At 57.4% G+C, this 20,935-nt stretch overlaps 2 protein-coding genes across 3 annotated transcripts in view; one reads left to right on the plus strand and one right to left on the minus strand.

Moving 5' to 3' along the window:
- Nucleotides 1–14,421, plus strand: part of CPAMD8 (C3 and PZP like alpha-2-macroglobulin domain containing 8) — a 117,985-nt gene extending 103,564 nt beyond the window's left edge. Inside the window, exons 30-42 of one of the 2 annotated variants that reach the window (XM_032268715.1) lie at nt 132–297; nt 2,043–2,129; nt 2,233–2,369; nt 2,736–2,891; nt 2,970–3,032; nt 3,725–3,939; nt 4,978–5,065; nt 7,013–7,087; nt 8,497–8,602; nt 8,685–8,795; nt 10,397–10,606; nt 10,738–10,888; nt 14,048–14,421. In XM_032268715.1, the coding sequence (XP_032124606.1) occupies nt 132–297; nt 2,043–2,129; nt 2,233–2,369; nt 2,736–2,891; nt 2,970–3,032; nt 3,725–3,939; nt 4,978–5,065; nt 7,013–7,087; nt 8,497–8,602; nt 8,685–8,795; nt 10,397–10,606; nt 10,738–10,888; nt 14,048–14,291 (1,809 nt within the window). In that variant the 3' untranslated portion in view covers nt 14,292–14,421. Of the gene's footprint in view, nt 1–131; nt 298–2,042; nt 2,130–2,232; nt 2,370–2,735; nt 2,892–2,969; nt 3,033–3,724; nt 3,940–4,977; nt 5,066–7,012; nt 7,088–8,496; nt 8,603–8,684; nt 8,796–10,396; nt 10,607–10,737; nt 10,889–12,962; nt 13,423–14,047 lie in introns of those variants that run through there. The other variant, XM_032268713.1, reaches the window with a different exon arrangement.
- Nucleotides 14,422–17,423: 3,002 nt separating this feature from the next.
- Nucleotides 17,424–19,621, minus strand: F2RL3 (F2R like thrombin or trypsin receptor 3). The gene is made up of 2 exons (XM_032268710.1): nt 19,117–19,621; nt 17,424–18,846 (listed from the first exon to the last, which is right to left on the minus strand). Exons 1-2 carry the CDS (start codon nt 19,550–19,552, stop codon nt 17,798–17,800), a joined length of 1,485 nt encoding a protein of 494 aa, XP_032124601.1. The 5' UTR covers nt 19,553–19,621; the 3' UTR covers nt 17,424–17,797.
- Nucleotides 19,622–20,935: the final 1,314 nt, after the last annotated feature.

Genomic DNA, 20,935 nt, shown 5'->3' on the forward strand with positions numbered 1-20,935 from the left:
AGGTTGCAAAGCAAGGGGCAATGAGACACCCAGAGCTCTCCCCAGGGACGCCTCAGAAGCCAATGGGGGGCGGGTGGGTGGGACGGAGGCAGAGCAACCTCCCAGGGTTCACCTTCCCACCCACTCTGTAGGAGGAGAGAGGCTCCATTGACAAAGCAAGGCACTTCCTGGAGTCTGCTGCACCCCTGGCCACAGACCCCTATAGCTGTGCCCTGACGACCTATGCGCTGACCCTGCTTCACAGCCCTGCAGCCCCTGAGGCACTGCGCAAGCTCCGTAGCCTGGCCATCATGCGAGGTAGGTGTCCTGGCCTGCCCCAGAGGCCACAGCGTCGAGAAGCCCACTGTAGACCCCAGTAGACAACTCATGAACATATGCATCAAAACTGATGAGTTGGCCGGGCACGGTGGCGGATGCCTGTAATCCCAGCCTTCGGGCAGATCACTTGCGGCCGGGAGTTGAAGACCATCCTGGCCAACATGGTGAAACCCCATCTCTACTAAAAATACAAAAATTAGCTGGACGTGGTGGTAGGTGCCTGTAACCCCAGCTACTCGGGAGGCTGAGGCAGGAGAATCGCTTGAACCCGGGAGGCGGAGGTTGCAGTGAGCCGAGATCACACCACGGCACTCCAGCCTAGGCGACAGAGTGAGACTCTGTCTCAAAATTAAAAAAAAAAAAACTGACGAGACACCTTTTGCTCTCTTGTCAATTGCTTTGTCATCCATTATCGCATCTGCTAGTGACTTTATTTGAGGAAGTGGCTTGTTCAAGTCATACCCAAGCATCATTTTCCTTGTGTGTAAAATCTGGGATGCCAACCCCTTGGGGAGGAGAGTTCTCAGGGAGGGATCCCCAGCAGAGAACGTATCCCCTGCCTCCAGCCAGGCTTTCTGGAAATCATCCCAGGACAGGGGTCCTGGGAGACAGGGGAGGGTAGAGACTGGCATCCTGCCCTCCACTTGCTGCGTGAGTCCCAGGAAGCCTTTCAAACTGTCAGTTTCCCCACCTACGAAATGATCACCCACTAAGCCTCTAATCTCTGAGCTTCCACTTTCTCAGAATGCCCCAGACTAAGTCTCCTCCCACTTCTCCCAGACCTCCCTGCTCCACCTCTGCCCCCAGCAGCTGCACTGGGGCGCAGGCAGGTTTCTCTGCTGAAGTCATTAAGGTGCCACCTGAAGAAATGCTTTTATTGCTTCCGAAAGAAAGAAGTTTGAAAAAGATCCAGGGATGGGGTGGGAGGTGGTGGTGGTTGACTGGTTTCTCTCTGGATTTGAGAGTCTTTATACCTCATGTGAGCTCAGAATCCTTGGAGCTTTTTTTTCTTTTCTCTTCTTTTTTAGACAGTCCCACTCTGTCACCCAGGCTAGAGTGTGGAGTGCAGTGGCTTGGTCTCGGCTCACTGCAACCTCTGCCTCCCGGGTTCAAGCGATTCTCCTGCCTCAGCCTCCTGAGTAGCTGGGACTACAGGCGTGCACCAACACATCCAGCTAATTTTTACATTTTTAGTAGAGATAGGGTTTCACCGTATTGGCCAGGCTGGTCTTGAACTCCTGACCTCAAGTGGTCCACCCGCCTCGGCCTCCCAAAGTACTGGGATTGCAGGTGTGAGCCACTGTGCCCGGCCAGAATCCTTGAGCCTTTGCAAGTTGAGTGTGGCTGCTTGGGCGCTGAGTGGGAACATGGGGGGCTACATCAGGACCTGCTCAGGAGGGAGGCTATTGACTAGTGATGTCTGTGTCGGGGGGGGGGCGGGGAGGGTGGCCATTGATTAGTGATGTCTGCCAGGGGCAGGTTTGGGTGGCCATTGATTCACAATGTCTGCCAGGGGCACAGGAAGGGCTGGGGCTGCCATAGGTTTGCAGATCTGAGATGTTGCCCTGAGGCCCTTCCTGTCCCAGCTGTCTTCCCCTGGCACTCTCCTCCCACTGGGGTCCCACAATACCTCTTCTTTAGACCCCATGCCCGGATGCCCTCCACAGGATGTCAGGCTGCACACTGGGTGGGGTCGTTGCTCCTCACCACTCCTGTCCTTGCAGATGGGGTCACCCACTGGAGCCTAACAGATTCCTGGAATGTGGACAAGAGCACATTCTTGAGCTTCGGTGACAGGGTCTCTCAGTCAGGTACTGGCCACCCGAGCTCCCAGGTGCCTGCCTTGGCCATGCCTGCACTCACCGGGCCTGTGCCCCTGTGGCAAAAGTCTCCAGTGGGCCTCTTCCATTGCAGTGGTCTCAGCGGAGGTGGAAATGACAGCCTACGCCCTTCTGACCTACACGCTCCTGGGTGACGTGGCTGCTGCCCTGCCTGTGGTGAAGTGGCTGTCCCATCAGCGAAATGCACTTGGGGGCTTCTCCTCCACTCAGGCGAGCCGGGCAGGACCAGAGGGAGGGGCTTAGGGCTGGGTGGGTGGGGTCCCTGCAGTCCTTGTTTGGGGCTCTGAGCTGGCCAGGCAGTCTGGCCCCTTCTCACCTTATGGAACCCCAAAGAGGGCAGGAGTTGGGGTGAGGGACAGTGCCCCTGGATCCTTCATGGGAGCCTAGCTTCTACCTCTGGGGACACGCCAACCTGGCTGTCCTGAGGACCCCAGTATTATGGGTGTCTGCCCTGGGTCCAGTCTCTGTTCCAGCCCCATTGGTGCCTGTTTCAGGACAGGCTTCCAAGACAGCGGTCAGGGGACCACTGGCCAACTTGGTCTCAGGGCTGATGGCTGTCTCCCCCTCCAACCCCAGGACACCTGTGTGGCTCTGCAGGCCTTGGCTGAATATGCCATCTTGTCGTATGCTGGAAGCATCAACCTCACTGTCTCCCTGGCCTCCACCAACCTGGACTACCAGGAAACCTTCGAGCTGCATGGGACCAACCAGAAGGTTCTGCAGATGGCAGCGGTGCGTGTTCCTGGGACCAGGGCTTGGGGGCTGTTGGAGGAGGGCTCGGCAGGGCTTCATGGTGACTTCTCTCTCCAGATCCCCAGCCTCCCCACGGGACTGTTTGTGAGTGCCAAGGGGGACGGCTGCTGCCTGATGCAGGTGAGGTTTTGGGGAGCATGAGGTGATCTTGGGCTTGTCCTCCTGTGCCCCATCCCCTGAATCCACACAGTGGAACCCCAGGGACCCCCAGAGGGTTCTGAGCTCAGCAGCAGGCCAGACCACAGGGCAAGCTAGCAACCTCCTAATACTGCCCAAGGCAGGCGGTCATGGGTCCTCTCAGGTGTGCCCCACCCCTGCGAAAATCCACTGGACCCTCAGTCCAGGGATATCTGACCCAGTGACTCAAGCAAGTTTTCCTAAGAGCTTGAGGTCATTTCCCCTGCTGTGGTCTGGATTTAGCCCCAGACTGGGCTGGGGCAGGTGCATTTCACAGGTTCCAGCTGGCGGTCGGAGGGCAAGTTTCCCAAATGACTCACTAGCCTCAGTTTTCCCATCTGTAAAATGGGAGCCTAGATAACACCGTATATGCGAGGGAGACCCCAGACTCAGACACAGTTGAGCACAGCTCTGCACCCCAGATCCGCAAAACTGGTCTGATGATCGTACCTACACCCGCTTCAGTGATTTCAAGGCTAGAAGGAATAATGGTAGTCTCTGAAACTGTCATGGATGTCACTGTCCCTGTAATTCTGGCTGTTCCCACCTCCTCACTGCCCTTTCTCCTCCCCTACCCTGCACCTGTTGTGGAGGGCCCAGGTCCCTAAGCCTCCATCCTCCAACACCACCCACAGATTGATGTCGCCTACAATGTGCCTGACCCAGTGGCCAAGCCAGCGTTTCAGCTGCTCATAAGCCTGCAGGAGCCCGAGGCCCAGGAACACCCACCCTCGATGCCTGCGTCCTCGGCTGAGGGTCCCCGAGGAGACCGGCCCCCAGCTGATGACGATGACCCAGCTGCGGATCAGCATCACCAGGAATACAAAGTGATGCTGGAGGTGTGCACCAGGTAAGGCCACCTGCCCTGCTGGCCTGGGCATCCCAGGAGGGCGCAATGAGGGGAGAGGATGGCCTCCTGGGACCAGGAGGAGCTTCCAGCTCCAGGCAACTCCGCGATGGTTTTTGAAATGAATGAAAGGAAAGTGAATGAAAACAGGAGACTCCAGTATGGTCAGGGCGGGTGGGCCAGAAGGGGACAGCCATGTGTGACCGGGACACTGGTCCCTGACCGGTAACACCAGCACCAGACCCCTGGGTTTCCAAGGGTGAGCCTGGAACCCGGCCACAGTGGGTCCTCACCCTAAGAAGATGCTTGTTGCCATGGTGACGGATGCTTGTCACCATGGCAATGCTTTGGGAGCCCAGAAGTGGGTGGGTGAGTGGTTGCCATGACACCTGCAGCCCATCAGAGCTGCTGCCCAGGTACCTGCCCTGACCTTGACTCTCAGCCCAAATGTGTCTAAGTACCCATCTCAGAAAGTTCTGGAGACCAGAGTCCGGCTTGGTGTACTCCCAGCAGCTGCAAGCTCCACTCTGAATGTTGGCTTCCTCATCCTTGTCCCCAGTGCCCTACAAGAAGCACCTGGCATATGGCTCCAGAGAGAGTCCGGTTACCTCCCTCCCTGCCCCGCCATGTTACAGGAGGAGGAACTGAGGCTGGAGCTTGGGGATTGATTTCCAGAGTGTCCTGCAGGGAGGCAGTGTTGAAGCATCTGGGCTGTGGCTGCTCCGTGGAGCCATGTCCAGAGTGGAGTTGCCAGCGGCCTCCCAGGCTGGGGACACAGAGTGAAGTGCAGAAGGAAACCCAGCATCTAGTCAACCTGCTCAAGCCTAGAGCCCCTGGCAAGGCCCTTTCCTTCTGGCCTCAGTGTCCCTGCTGTAAAATGGGTTGACGGAGCTGACTGAGCCAAGGATGTGTGTGCCAATGGCCTACCGGCCAGACCCCAAGGGAGGCTTCCTAGGACATCAGCTGTGTGGGAGAGGGGACGGTGAATTCCACCTCTGGGCTTGAGTTCTAGAGCTGCTCTCTCTCCCCTGTTGCTGGAAGGTGGCTGCACCCAGGGTCTTCCAATATGGCTGTTCTCGAGGTGCCCCTGCTGTCGGGCTTCCGGGCAGACATCGAGAGCCTGGAGCAGGTGAGGCGGCGCCAGTGAGCAGCAGTGGCCAGGGAACTTTGAACAGTAGGCACGGCTTGGGCACCCAGGGTCAGGCTGGCTGGCGGCCCAGCCCTTTGTAAAATGCAATGGGTATTTTTTTCTTTTCTTTCTTTTACTTACTTTCTCGCTCTTTTTCTCTCTTTTTTTGAGATAGGGTCTTGCCCTGTTGCCCAGGCTAGCGTGCAGTGGTGGGATCTTGGCTCAAACTCCCAGTGCAGCCTTGGACTCCCAGGCTCAAGTAATCCTCCCACCTCTGCCTCCCGAGTAGCTGGGACAACAAGCATGTGCCACCATGCCCAGCTAAATGTTTGTATTTTGGTAGAGACGGGGTTTCGCCATGTTGCCCAGGCTGGTCTCAAACTCCTGGGCTCAAGCAATCCTCCTGCCTCAGCCTCACAAAGTGCTGGGGTTGCAGACATGAGCCACTGTGCCTGGCTCCCTTTTTTTCCCCTTTCTGGGCAAAGATGGGCCATCTGCCTACTGAGGAGTAGGTGGGGTGGGGTGGGGGCTGCTCCAACAGGTGGCTCTCCGACAGGTGGGGCCACTGAGACTATTACTATTATTATTTGAGATGGAGTTTTGCCCTTGTCGCCCAGGCTGGAGTGCAATGGCACAATCTCAGCTCACTGCAACCTCCACCTCCTGGATTCAAGCGATTCTCCTGCCTCAGCCTCCCAAGTAGCTAGGATTACAGGCATGCACCACCACGCCTGGCTAACTTTTTGTATTTAGTAGAGACAGGGTTTAACCATGTTGGTTAGGCTGGTCTTGAACTTCTGACCTCAGGTGATCCACCCACCTCTCAAAGTGTTGGGATTACAGGCATGAGCTACCACGCCCTGCCTGCTGTCAGTATTGTAAATGCCACCTAGAGCTTCAGCAGAGTTCCATGTCCTTTGGTCCTGGGTGGGGAGCCGCCAGGTATTCTCAGTCCACACACTGCCGAGACCAGCTGTCACCCTCACAATCCCAAGAGAGATAAGTGCCACATCCCCATTTTGTTGTATAGGAGGGAAGAGGGGTCATGGGGATGGGAAATACTGCTAAGTTCTGGCTGGGGGAGGAAGAGGACCAAGAAGTAGGAGGTTCAGGGGCCAAAGGAGGTCTGCAGTGTGTGGAAGGAAAGCCAGGCCTATTGTCAGGGTCGGGGTGATGGGAGGCTGCACGGGTACCAGGGGAAGAGGATGTGGTCAATTCAGAGGCCTTGAAATGGGTGTGAGTTTTTTTAATCAAAAACTGAAAAAGGCCGGGTGCAGTGGCTCACACCTGTAATACCTGCACTTTGGGAGGCCGAGGCGGGCAGATTACGAGTTTGAGACCAGCCTGGCCAGCATGGTGAAACTCCATCTATACTGAAAAAAAATACAAAAGATTAGTTGGGCATGGTGGTGCACGCCTGTAATCAGAGCTACTCGGGATGCTGAGGCAAAAGAATTGCTTGAACTTGGGAGGCGGAGGTTTCGGTGAGCCACCACTGCACTCCAGCCTGGCAACAAGGGCGAAACTCCCTCTCAAAAAAAAAAAAAAAAAAAAAAAATCCCAGGCTGGGAGGGGAGCTTGAACAGTTCAGCCAAGACACCAGCAGGTGGCAGGGCTCAGCCGGGCGCCTCTTGGGCCATGGAGAGGCCTGACCTGGGCCTGGGGCTAGATGGAGGGAGTGCATTGGAAGGGGAGGCAGGTGCTCCAGGCAGGGATAGCCATCCTTGAGCACCATCTCCTGGGTACTGAGAGGCTGACAGGGCCTGGGGAGCACTGACCAGCAACCCCTAGCCCCAGCCAGGCCCACCCAGACCTCAGCCCATGCTGGCTTGTGGGCAAGTCCAAGAACTTCTCAGGGCCCAGCCTGCATCCCACTGACTAATGCCCCTAGGAGATGGAGAAGCAAGCAGAGAGTCTGAGGACTCTGACTTCTGACTTCCTCTGCAGCTACTCCTTGACAAGCACATGGGGATGAAGAGGTATGAAGTGGCTGGACGCAGAGTGATCTTCTACTTTGATGAGGTACCACTGGCCGGGGTTGGTGGAGGAGGCTTCCCTGGTGTGCATGTTGGTGAGGGTGGAGTGGTCACTACCTGGTGTGGCTCCCTGCGAGTATCTTGTACCATAAAAAAGGGTTTGGGGCCGGGCATAGTGGGTCATGCCTGTGATCCCAGCACTTTCGGAAGCCGAGGTGGGAGGATCACTTGAGCTTAGGGGTTCGAGACCAGCCTGGGCAACATGGCAAAACCCCGTCTTTACAAAAAATTTAAAAAGTGGCCGGGCGCTTTGGTTCACACCTGTAATCCCAGCACTTTGAGAGGCCAAGACGAGCAGATCACCTGAGGTCAGGAGTTCGAGACTAGCCTGGCCAACATGGCAAAACCCCATCTCTACTAAAAATACAAAAATTAGCTGGGTATGATGGCGTGCACCTGTAACCCCATCTACTCAGGAGGCAGAGGCAGGAGAATCACTTGAACCCAGGAAGTGGAGGTTTCAATGAGCCGAGATTACACTACTGTACTCCAGCCTGGGTGACAGAGCAAGAGCCTGTTTTTTTTTAAAAAAAAAAAAAAAAAAAAGACACTGGGAGAATAAATTCCTGGCAGAGCTGGCCATGCTGCTAAGCACTATGCCCTGGACTGATGGCAGTTGGTGGAAAAAGTGGGGAGGGGCCGCAGTGGACACCCATCTATCAGAAGTAGTGGAGCACTGATCCATGCAGTAGCAAATCCGTAGAGTTGAAAAGATTCGTGGTTGTCAGGGGCGTGGGGAGTGGGAAGTGAGTGCTGATGGGGATGGGGTTTTCTTTGGGGGAGAAAGAAACTTCTGGAACTAGACAGAGGTGATGATTGGACAGTATTGTGACTGTGCTAAATGCCCCACACACACACTTGGCCATGCGTGCACACAAAAAAGGAGTGGTGTCTGGGAGGCCACCTGAGATGTTTTCCCAGTGGGATGGAAGGACACAAAGAATCGAAAATGGGATCGAGGTCAGGCGTGGTGGCTCACGCCTGTAATCTCAGCAATTTGGGAGGCCGAGGCAGGCGGATCACTTGAGGCCAGGAATTGGAGACCAGCCTGGGTAACATGGTGAAACCCCATCTTGAGCAAAAATCGAAAAAAAAACCTGTCTCTACCAAAAATACAACCCTAACCCTAATCCCAGCTACTTGGGAGGCTGAGCCAGGAGAATTGCTTGAACTCAGGAGGCCAAGGTTGCAGTAAGCCGATATCAGGCCACTGCACTCCAGCCTGCGCAACAGAGCGAGACTCCCATCTAAAAAAAAAAAAAAAAAATAGAAAATGGGATCGAGTTTCTTCTGTGTTTCACGCATCCTGGGTACCCCTGAAATGAGCCTGGGCCCAAGCTCAGCGCGCCGGGCCTGGTGGCCCCGGCCGAGCCCACGCCAGCCGCTGCCCCGCAGATCCCCAGTCAGTGTCTGACGTGTGTGCGGTTCCGTGCGCTCCGGGAGTGCGTGGTGGGCAGGACGTCGGCGCTGCCAGTCTCCGTGTACGACTACTACGAGCCCGGTAGGCCTGCACGCCCGCACCCCCGGCCCGGCCCCTGCCCCGTCGCACCTTCACTCCGTCACCCGCCACCCTCGTCCCGCAGCCTTCGAGGCCACTCGCTTCTACAACGTCAGCGCGCGCAGCCCGCTCGCCCAGGAGCTGTGCTCCGGACCCGCGTGCAACGAGGTGGAGCGCGCCCCTGCCCGGGGCCCGGGTGAGTGCGCAGAGCCACTGCCGCCCCTGGCGACTGCCTGCCATACCCTGACTCCCACCCGCGGGCGCCTGGGAGGGCTCCCCTGGGGGCTTGGCAGAGGAGGGCCTGCGTAAAGTCCAGGGCACGCTGCGCAGGGGTGGGCCGGCGCTCTGCCTGTGCGGGGAGGCGGGGCTGGAGGAGTGGTCAGTGTGGAGAGGCGTGGCTGGGGAGTATTTGGTGTGGAGAGGAGTGGCTGGGGAGTGGACACGTATAGGCGTGGCTGGGGAGTAGGTGTGGAGAGTCGTGGCTGGGGAGTGGTCAGTTCGGAGGGCCTGGAGGAGTGGTCAGCGCGGAGGGGCGTGGTTGGAGGAGCGGTCAGAGCGGAGGGGCGTGGTTGGAGGAGTGGTCAGCACGGAGGGGCGTGGTTGGAGGAGTGGTCAGCGCGGAGGGGCGTGGTTGGAGGAGTGGTCAGCGCGGAGGGGCGTGGTTGGAGGAGCCGTCAGCGCGGAGGGGCGTGGTTGGAGGAGTGGTCAGCGCGGAGGGGCGTGGTTGGAGGAGCAGTAGGTGCGGAGGGGACGTGGCTCGGGAACGGTCAGTATACTGGGGGCAGGGCCGAGCCTGTGAGGGTGTGGTCACTGTGGTGAGGACTGGGCTCAGTGGGTTGAGAGTGGTCAGTGTGGTGAGGGCAGGATCAAGAGGAGTGGGTGTGGTTATTGCGGGGGGCGGGGGCCGAGCAGCATGGGTGTGGTCAGTGCTGAGGAGGCGCGGTTGGGTGGGGGTGGTTGGTGCTGAGGGGGCGGGGTTGCGGGCAGGTGTAATCAGTGCGGAGAGGGCGGGTTGGGGTGGGCGTGGCCAAGGCGGGGGGGGGTGGGGGTGGGTGTGGTCAGTGCCGAGGAGGCGCGGCGTGGGCGGGCACTGTTGCAGGGCGGCGCAGACAGGAGGCCCTGCCTCCTCCTTTCTTGCGTATAACCTAGACAGTGTTGGCAGAGAGGCCCCAACAAAGGACTGTGTGGAGCTGGGGATCCTTCAAGGTTCCTTTAACTTTTTTTTTTTTGAGACGGAGTTTCGCTTTTGTTGCCCAGGCTGGAGTGCAATGGCGCGATCTCGGCTCACCGCAACCTCCGCCTCCTGGGTTCAGGCAATTCTCCTGCCTCAGCCTCCTGAGTAGCTGGGATTACAGGCATGCGCCACCATGCCCAGCTGATTTTTTGTATTTTTAGTAGAGACGGGGTTTCACTATGTTGACCAGGATGGTCTCGATCTCTTGACCTCGTGATCCACCCGCCTCGGCCTCCCAAAGTGCTGGGATTACAGGCTTGAGCCATCGCGCCCGGCCCCTTTAACATGTTTTCCAGATTTCTTGGAATTAGTTTTGATTGCTTTTAACTTACAAGTTTTTAAAAAATCTGTTTCTGTTTTTGTAAGTATTAGGCAAATATCTGTGTGAAATTCTGTGAGGCCAGGGCTCAGGACCGCCCATTAACTGTTGCGCCCCCCGAACCCCCCAGAGGAGTGGGTCCAGGACCCAGGGACGTCTCCCCTACCCCGGGGTCTGTGGAGGAGCGGGCAAGATGCAGGGTTGGGGTTCCCCCGTGCCCTGTCGACCCTGCCTCGTCCCCCAGGATGGTCCCCCGGCGAGTCTGGCTTTGCGGTGGCCCCTGAAGATGGGGCGGCGATCACGCGATGCGGCTGCGACCACGACTGCAGCGCTCAGGGGGACCCCGTGTGCGGATCCGACGGGGTGGTCTACGCCAGCGCCTGCCGCCTGCGGGAGGCTGCCTACCGCCAGGCCGCACCCCTGGAGCCTGCGCCCCCCAGCCGCTGCGCCCTCGGTGAGGACCCTTAGCCACCACCTGGCCTCGGGGACCCCATTGCTGCTGCTCTGGGCCACAGATCTCCTCCCCTCAGCCCTTGGGTCCCCTCCCTGCCACGCCCTCCCGACCTAGTCCCCCCTTCCTTCCAGAGCAGCCGCTCCCGGTCTCGGTGTCCTCCACCAACGGGGATGACCTGGCTTCTGTGGCCCCGGGGCATCCGCAGCAGGATGTCAGACTGAGCGGAGCTGGCCTTGAGGTGGTGGACTTAGACCCTGAGCTGGAAGGGGAGGCGGAGGACAGGTGAGAGCTGGGCCCACCCCAGAGATCACAGATGTAGGCCCAACATCTCCCCACCTCCCTCCCCTACTAGCCTCACCAGACCACCTGCCCGGGCACCCTTCAGGCAGTGGGAGTGACTGAGGGTCAGAGGCTGAGAGTTCCTGGGGACGAAGTGGGCATTCATCCTCCCTCCACCCTGCCCACCCAGTGAACAGCTGTGTGTGTGTGTGTGTGTGTGTGTGTGTGTGTGTGTGTGTGTGTGTGTCTATCTATACATATGGGTCAAGGATCCCTTATCTGAAATGCTTGGGACTAGAAGTGTTTCCGATTTCAGATTTTTTCGGATTTCAGAATCCTTGCATTATATAGTTACCTAAGGTTCGAAATCCCTAATCTAAAAATCTGAAATGCTCCAATGAGCATTGCCTTTAAGCACGTCAAGTCGGTGCTCAAAAAGATTTGGATTTCGGAGCATTTCGGATTTAGGATTTTTGGACTAGGGAGGCTCAGCCTGCAGTTAGCAGCGCGTGGTTTCCGCATGGGCAGGTTTGTGTGATCTTAACCATAGTTAACAAACAGCCCATTTGCACAGAGTCCCATTTGCAAGGCTGCTCTTCCATGACCCACCTCTCTCTCCTCTCAACACCTGCAACCACTAAGCCATTGTCCCCACTCCCTGCCTGTAATTTTGTCATTTTGAGAATACCAGGTAAATGGAATCAGAGAGCAGATAACCTTTGGAGCATGATTCTTTCATTCATCTGTGATGGTTTGCATATCCATAATTTTTTATTATTTTTTAATTTTTTTAAATATTTTTTGAGGCAGAGTCTCGCTCTGTCACCCAGGCTGGAGTGCAGTGGCACAATCTCAGCTTACTACAACCTCCACCTCCTGGATTCAACCGATTCTCCTGCCTCAGCCTCCCGAGTAGCTGGGACTACAGGTACCTGCCACCATGCCCAGCTAATTTTTGTATTTTTAGTAGAGACAGGGTTTCACCATGTTGGCCAGGCTGGTCCTAACCTCCTGACCTTGTGATCCACCCACCTTGGCCTCCCAAAGTACTGGGATTACAGGCATGAGCCACCGTGCCTGGTCTTTATTTTTTTTGAGATGGAGTCTTACTCTGTTGCCCAGGCTGAAGTGCAGTGGCTCAATCTGGGCTCACTGTAACCTCTGTGCCTCCCAGGTTCAAGTGATTCTCCTGTCTCAGCCTCCCCAGTATCTGGGATTACAGGGGCTCGCCATGACACCTGGCTAATTTTTATATTTTTAGTAGAGACAAGGTTTAACCATGTTAGCCAGGCTGGTTTCGAACTCCTGACTCCAGGTGATTCACGTGCTTCAGCTTCACAAAGTGTTAGGATTACAGGCGTGAGCCACCGTGCCCAGCGTATGCTTTTTATTTTTGAAATGAGATCTCACTGTATTGCCCGGGCTGGAGTGTAGTGGCACAGTCATGGCTCACTCACTCAACCTCCGCCTCCTGGGTTCAAGCTATTCTTTTGCCTAAGCCTCCTGAGTAGCTGGGACCACAGGTACACACCACCATGCCCAGCTTGTGTGTGTGTGTGTGTGTGTGTGTGTGTGTACGTGTGTGTGTTTTGTAGAGATGGGGTCTCTGTATGTTGCCCAAGCTGGAATGCCGTGACTGTTTGTAGACACAATCATTGTGCACTGCAGCCTCGAACTCCTGGGCTCAAGCAGTCCTCCCATCTCAGCCTCCCAAAACTCTGGGATTACAGGAGTGAGCCACTGTGCCCAGCCTGGAGTCTGTTCTTTTGTATTGCTGGGTAGTGGTCTGTGGGTAGCTCTTCGATTTGATTGGTGGTCTGACACAAGCTCTGCCCCCCTTCCCGGAAGTGGACACCCAGAGCCCATCGCCACGGTCCATTGGAAGGGGAGAGGAGGCAGAGTTGTGCAGTGCCGGGCCTGGGCCGTGTGTCCCTCTCTCAGGTGGGGTTCTGCCGTCTAAATGAGGAGGTGGCAGCTGGCTTGAGCCCCGTGGAGGTGGGTTCGGGAAAGGGGTGGGGGGTCCCACCCCAAAGGCCTGGCAGCCCCATAGGAATCTTTCTCCTTCTCTCCTGGCCAGTCCGAGCGGCTTCTCTTCCTAACGGCTGCCCGGCTCACAGAACGATGACACCATCCGGCTGCATCCTGTCCCTATCAGCCTGGGATGCTGCCTGGTGGCTGGGCAGACCTCGGCCCAGGTGACACCTGCCTCTAAATGAACCCAAGGAACAGAATGGCAGAGACCTGCCCATCTCTAGGATGAGACTCTTGAGACCCAGATGTGGGCTCAGCAGTCACCGGTGTGGTGCGGGGAGCGTACAGCTGGAGGTCCCTTGGGAGCCCCCCCACCTTCCTAGCTACGGCTGGAACTCCAAGCACCCCAACCCCCAGCCTTGGAGCTGGGCATCATTTTCCTGGGGCCACGATGGCTCCCACAGCCTGGCATTCTGTTCCCCGGGAAGAAGCATTCCCAGAAAGCACTCGTGTGGCCAGAAGCCTCCTTCTGAGCAAACAACAACGTGGACCAGATTAGCAAAACAGCATCCACCGTTTGTGCAACTTCAAAACAGAACACACCGCCTTTCTCTGTAACATAAGGCCCCGCCTCCCTTTGGGGCACCCATGACCCCGAATTGTCCCAAGACTGTCCCAGCTCTTGAACCCTCTGCCTTCACCCCAGGGGACCTCAGGCTCACAGCACAAGGCTCTGCGGGGAAGCAGATGGCTCCCAACAAATGCACTTTCAGCTTCCGGCTACCTGGGCTGGGTGACCTTGGTGCTTCCCCACCATGAGTTCCTAACGTCCCTGTGCCCAGATGACGAGCCCACTCCTGAGGCCTCCAGCCCTGGGACCTGCCTGCCTTGGGGGGTCCTGCCAGCTGCCTGCCACCAGCACCAGCAGGCTTTGATTCCCTTTTTGTGACCCCTGGCACACGCCTATATCTGCATTTTTGCCCATCTTCTCTGGGGTGGCATTTATTTCAGCCAACACTGCTCAGCCCTGATCTCCGCCAGCATGGACACCTCTTGCTGCCTGAGAGGCTGAGGTCTGAGGCTGCCCTGGCCCCCGTCACCCTACAAAGGACAGGCCCTGTGGCTCCTTCTCCACCCTGAGGACTTGTGCCCACTTGCTGTAGAGGATGTAAGATAAAACCTCATCTCCAGGGTCACAGCAGGACCTCAGCCTCCTGCAGTCATCGGGAACCCAGAGGGCAGCCCTCAGGGCTCCAGACCTGTCCACAGATGGGTGCAGACCCTCGACCCTTGGAGACGTGGTGGCTGGATGGTGGGGGTCCATAGGCCGGGGCTCCTGAGCCCCCATGTTTTCATCTACAGGCCAGCTTTACGGAGTGGTGGGAGTGGTGGGGAGGAGGGTTTATGGATGTCCAACGCCTGCACCCCGAGATAATCCTACAACCACTTGCAGTTGCAGGACCACAGTTTGGTCCTGGGGACCCTTCATACTCACACTTGCACCTGTGGTCAACATCTCGCAAAACTCTAGTAAATGATCACGCCAGGATATTGATACGAACACACATCACTGATCTTATTTAGATGTTCTGGGCTGCACATGAACTGTGTGTGTGTCCCGGGCCCCTGACACCCCCAGCCCAGGGCTGCCAGACATAGGTCCAATGGGGAGGCCAACAGTGGTCCCCCGCCCTCTGCCTTGCCCCCACAGTTCATGCCCCAGTGGCCTCTGAAACTGCCCCGTGCCACTCCCTAGTGTGAACAGTGGTGTGTGTGTGTGCATGCACACACACGCACCCACTGGGGCTGAGGCTTCTCCCCTTCCCCGCACACCTGCAGCGTCCTCTACAGGCACTATGCCCCATCCTGTGCAAGGCTTAGAGCCGGCTGCAGACATCTGGGCAGGGAGGGTGTTTCTAGGGCTGCAGCACCCAAACCCCCCATTGCCTCACCTTGTCCTTGGTGACATTGATGGAAAACGAAAAGAACCAGCCTGCAGGTGAGAGGTGGGAGGGTGAAGGTCCCCAGCAGCCAGGGACAGCAGGAGGCTGGGTCCTGCTAGTGATGGGTTTGGGGGAGCAGAGTTGGGGGTGCTACTCTGGTTACTGGAGAGACATCCCAAAGCCACAAGCTGGTGGGCATGAGAACGGCCAACCAGGCTGAGCCTGGTGGTGCCCTGTAGGGCTGAGGACCCCACAGGGTCGTGGGGTGTCCCTTATGCTGTGCTGAGGTGCAGGGTCTGAAAAAGAGGCAGGACACAAGTACAAGGAAGGTGCAGCTGGGCTCAGGGGGGCCATGCCACCTATAAGCAGAGTCAGGCGAGGCCCCGAATGTCCAGAAGTGTGAGTATTTATTGTGTATAGGTTAGGGGGCGGGACAGTGAGTGAAATCATCTTTAAGGATAGTGATAGAGTCGTGAGCAATAAAACAAGGGGTCCACCCCCATTAGGTCACCGAGGCATGGAGGTGGGCTGTGCACAGTGAAGAGGGTACAGTGTGCAATACCTCTGTCTATGGGCAAGCTACTTCTAAGAAGATTTATAGGAGGATGGTTTAAGTTCCATAGCAGTGACAGCGCTGTCAGGGTTACCACCGCCTGCTGGCAGCTCCCAATGAGTTCTATGGGACGATGCTTTTCCAGCAGCACAGTGACCAGAGCTGATAACGTTCACAGTCACCAAGGTGGATTGCCGGTCTGAGGGCAGCCTTCCACAAGAACTGGAGCAAGGTCCTACAACTCCTTTATCAGGAGGAGTGGCTCTCGCCCCAAGCCTGCCGTACAGCGGGTATCTTTACGGTACAGAACACTGCCGCCTGGGCCATGGATTCTTGTCCTGGTATAACTGTTTTCCCTCAAATCATGCTCTGCACCGTGTCTGCTTTAGAGCTTCCTCCGACTATAAGCTGCTTATTCTTTAAGTCATGCTCTGTAATGTGTCTACTCCAGGCATTCCTCCGATTATGAACTAAGATATAGTTTTATGTATATGTACATGGAAATAGCTGACTGGTGAGATATTCTTTAGGCACTCATTCTGTGAACTAATGTATAGTTATATAGACAGGATTCTATGAAGGGAAATGGCTGAGTAGTAACACCATAAGCTGAGATGATCTTGAAGCCCTAATTCTATATACTAATATATGATTATGTAAAGGATTATATAAAAGGAAATCACTGAGTAGTAATGCTGTAAACTGAGATATTCTTCAGGTCTTCATTGTGCCAGGATTCTGCTTAGCTCTCCTTCCTCAGTGCCTATATGGGGGTTACCCACAGGGCCCCAGCATTGGGAACTGGGGAGGGAGTGCCCCAGCCCCCTAGGCAGGAACTTGCAGTGAGTCTCCGGGGAATGCAGCCCCAGCCCCAGTCCCATTTGGGACACCAAGGCATCGTGGGCTGCACCCAGCCCAGATAGCCGAGCCGGAGAGCCTTGCAGGGCCCAGGAAGTGGCGTTTGATCCTGTTTTACATTCTCAGACTGCCCTGACAAAGCACCCCTATCTCGGCAGCTGTAAACAACGGGAGTTTACTGTCCCACAGTTCTGCAGGCCAGAAATCCAAGGTCAAGGTGGCGGCAGGGCCAGTTCCCTCTGGAGGCTCAGGTCCCACAGTTCTGCAGGCCAGAAGTCCAAGGTCAAGGTGGTGGCAGGGCCGGTTCCCTCCGGAGGCTGAGGGAGACCCCATCCCAGGCCTGTCTCCTGGCTGCTGGTGGCTGCCCACGGCACTTGGCATCTTCGCGTCCCTCAGTTTGTGCTTGTCCGTCCCACTCCCATCTTTGCCTCTCACCACATGGCTTTCTTCTCTGTCTCTGTGTACTCCTCTTTCGGAGTCACTCTGTCACCCAGGCTGGAGTGCAGTGGCACAGTCTCAGCTGACTGCAACCTCTGCCTCCCAGGTTCAAGTGATTCTCCTCCCTCAGACTCCCAAGTAGCTGGGACTACAGGTGCCCACCACCACGCCCGGCTAATTTTTGAGTTTTTAATAGATGCAGGGTTTCATGATGTTGGCCAGGCTGGTCTTGAACTCCTGGCTTCAGGTGATCTGCCCGCCTTGGCCTCCCAAAGTGCTGGGATTACAGGCGTGTGGCATATACCTGGCCATCTCTCCTCTTCTTTTTTTAACTTTATTTTTGAGACAAGGTCTTGCTCTGTTGCCCAGGCTTGAGTGCAGTGGTGCAATCATAGTTCACTGCAGCCACAACCTCCTGGGCTCCGGTGATCCTCCTGCCTCTGCCTCTTGAGTAGCTGGGACTATAGGTGTGTGCCGTAATGCCTGGTTCATTTTTTTTTTTTTTTTTTTTTTTTTTTAGAGATGGGATCTCCTTATGTTGCCCAGGCTGGTCCCAAACGCCTGGCCTTAAGCAATTCCTCCATCTTGGCCTCTCAGAGTGCTGAGATTACAGGTGTGAGCCACTTTTTTCACCTGGCCATCTCTCCTCCTCTTTTTAAAATTTAACTTAATTAGTTAATTAGAGACAGAGTCTCACTCTGTCACCCAGGCTGGAATCCAGTGGCGCAATCTTGGCTCACTGCAACCTCTGCCTCCCAGGTTCAAGCAATCCTCCTGCCTCAGCCTCCTGAGTAGCTGGGATTACAGGCACCCGCCATTACACCTGGCTAATTTTTGTATTTTGGCAGAGTTGGGATTTCACCATGTTGCTCAGGCTGGTGTTGAACTCCTGACCTCAGGTGATCTGCCCACCTTGGCTTCCCAAAGTGCTGGGATTACAGGCGTGAGCCACCAGGCTTGGCCTCTCCTTATCTTATGAGGGCACCACCCACACTGGATGTAAGGCCCACCCTTCTCCAAAGTGACCTCCACCAGTGACGGTTATAATGACCCTTATTTCCAAATAAGGTCACATTCTGAGGTTCCGGGAAGGACATGAAGTGGGAGAAGGGACCCTGTTGAACCCAGTACCGCCCTCCCCACTTTGCATCACTGGAGCAAAGAGAAGTGGGTACCTATGACCCGGCTGCCCCCCTCCCCGGAGGCCTTGGAGGCCACGGTGTCCCCGGGAGGCTGTCGGAAGAGCCCCGCCCGCACCTTGTCCCTGAACTCGGCTGACACGTAGTAGTAGACGAAGGGGTCCACGCAGCTGTTGAGGGTGCTCAGCGCCAGGCTAGGCACGTAGGCGCCGTAGAGGTCTCCCCAGGCGCCCGGGCTTGGGTCCGAGTAATGCAGCAGCAGCAGCACGTTGCTGGGCACGAAGAACGCCACGGCGGAGGCCAGCACCAGCGCGGTCAGCCTCAGCGCGTGGCCGTAGCGCCGGCCGCCGGCCGCCAGCGTGCGCAGGGTGGCCCCATAGCACAGCAGCATGACCAGCAGTGGCAGGAAGCAGCCCAGCAGCGCCAGGCAGGTGAAGGCCGGTTGCCAGTGGGAGGCCTGGGCGTCCAGAGGCAGCGCGTCATGGCAGAGCACACGATCGGAGTGCGCCAGCCGGAAGGTCTGCCGCTGCAGCGCCAGGGGCAGTGCCAGGGCAGCCGCCATGAGCCAGGCGGCCACGCAGAGTCCCAGGGCCAGGCGCCGGCCACGCAGGGTGCGGGCCCGCAGCGGGTGCACCAGGGCCAGGTAGCGGTCCAGGCTGACGGCGGCCAGCAGCAGCACTGAGCCATACATGTGGCCATAGAGTGAGGCCGTGGCCAGGCGGCAGGCGGTCTCCCCAAAGGGCCAGCGCTGGCCACGCAGGTGGTACAGGACCCTCGGGGGCAGCACCAGGGCCAGCAGGAGGTCAGCAGCTGCCAGGTTCATCAGCAGCACGGTGGAGGGCAGCCGTGGTACCCGCGTGGCCAACACCCACAGCGCCAGCCCGTTGGCCGGCAGCCCCACCGCCAGGACCAGCCCATAGAGGGCGGGCACCAGCCTGGTGGGCACCCAGCCCAGAAGCAGCGCCCGCGAGCTGTCCGGGAGCTCCAGGGTGTCACTGTCATTGGCACAGACTCGGCCTGGGTAGCCGCGGGGGCCGGGCAGGATTGAGAGCGTGCTGTCTGGGGAAGAGAGGGGACGTCGGTCAGCCCCTCTTGGTGGGTAACAACAGGCAGTGGGGAGGGAGGTGCTAAGAGCTTGGGGTCTGCCCTGGTGGGATACAGCTGGACATGACATTCAAGGGAATAGCCCAGCCCTATGGGGTCAGGGACAGGGTACAGAGTGGACCAGGCTGAAGCCCCCAGCTTCCCAGCCTCCCCCTCCCCAGCTCCGGGCCCTGCTCCATCCCTGATGTAACCCCGTCCCTGCACCCTGAGGCCAGGACCACTCACCATCGCTGCCTCCGGTGCTCCCGCCGTCATCATAGACGCTGGGGGTCTGGCCACTGCCCAACAGGCTGAACCCCAGCACCAGGGGCCACAGGAGCAGGTGCCCACACATAACTGGGCTCCGCTGCCTTGGGCTGTGGCCTCGGGCTTCCTGCCTCACCGGACACCGAGCCCCAGCTTCTGGAATCCTGGGCGGATGAGCAGATCGTGCCAGGGGAGATAAACTGGGAAGGCACGGCCCCTGCCCGGAAGACCCACCAGGGCCACTCGCCAGCCAGCCCGTAGGAGGACCGGAATGTAGGCTATGGAGGCTGGGCTGCCCCAGGTTGCTGTGTCCAGCTGTGGTGCCTCCCGGGGACCCAGGTGCCAGGCCAGTGAGATTCAGAGGGAGTCCCAGCTGCAGCCAGCAGCCCCAGCTCCTGACCAGCCCAGGAAGCATCTGCGGCCTGAGTGGCCACTTCCTACCAGCTGCTCACATCTGCAGCCGCTGTTTTCGTGACAGCCCTGTCCTCACCCGAATCCCCACACCCATCAGAGGCTCTGGGCCCTTCCTGAAGTCACCTCCCCCCACTTCCTGTCTCTGGTGGGTAGGATAAGAAGACCCCTGCTTCCCTGGGTCAGATATCAGAGGTCAGAGCAGGTGAGCCACACCCCTTGAAGTCCCCTTGGTCCTTGGCAAGTGCCACCCCTGGCACCGCTGTCTCCCCTACAGCTGCTCTTGTGTCCCCTGGGGGAGAGCAAAGTGAAGCACACATACAGGGGTGCCTTGCACATATGGGGTCAGCTGAGGATGGCTGAGGGGCTCTCGAGGTTCAGCCGGAGTCCCTGATACTGAGCTTGTCCTCCTCTGGGGGCCTGAGGGGACCCTTGCTGCTACTGCACTCTGGGAGACGCCCATCTTTGGTTTTATTTTATTTATTTTTTGATGAGTCTCGGTCTGTCACCAGGCTGGAATGCAGTGGCAGGATCTCGGCTCACTGCAACCTCTGCCTCCTGGGTTCAAGCGATTCTCCCACCTCAGCCTCTCAAGTGTCTGGGACTACAGGAGTCTGCCACCACACCCAGCTAATTTATGTATTTTTATTAGAGACGGGGTTTCTCCATGTTGGCCAGGCTGGTCTTGAACTCCTGACCTCAGGTGATCTGCCCACCTTGGCCTCCCAGAGTGCTGGGATGACAGGCGTGAGCCATTGCGCCCAGCTCCATTCTTGTTTCTTTTTTTTTTTTTTTTTTGACGAGTCTTGCTCTGTCCCCCAGGCTGGAGTGCAGTGGCACAATCTCAGCTCACTGCAACCACCACCTCCCAGGTTCAAGCCATTCTCCTGCCTCAGCCTCCCATGTAGCTGGGACTACAGGCATGTGTCACCACCCCTGGCTAATTTTTGTATTTTTAGTAGAGGTGGGGGTTTCACCATGTTGGCCAGGCTGGTCTCGAACTCCTGACTTCAGGAGATCCTCCTGCCTTGACCTCCAAAAGTGTTGGAATTACAGGCGTGAGTCACTGTGCCCAGCCCCATCCTTGGTTCTTGAAGCCCCTCTGCTCCTGTCCTGGCCCACCACAGCCTGGGGCCCCAGGTGCAGCGACAGGCGACCTTGAGTGAGGTGGCCAGGCTGGAGGTGGGGGGCCAAGCCAGCCTCTTGGGGGGACCTTCCTCCTCTAGTCCCAGCACACTCCCACTCCTGGGCACCATCAGATGGGGGCTCACCATGCAGATGAAGAAACTGAGGCTCGGGGGGTGAGTATCCCTTCTCTCTCCCGCACATGGCCCCTCAATGTTGTCCCTCCCTGCCTTAGAGAGGCCTCTACCTATCGTGCCCCGGA

The sequence above is a fragment of the Sapajus apella genome, unplaced genomic scaffold (genome assembly GCF_009761245.1).
Source record: "Sapajus apella isolate SASKATOON/1434 unplaced genomic scaffold, GSC_monkey_1.0 scaffold185, whole genome shotgun sequence".
Lineage (NCBI taxonomy): Eukaryota > Metazoa > Chordata > Mammalia > Primates > Cebidae > Sapajus > Sapajus apella.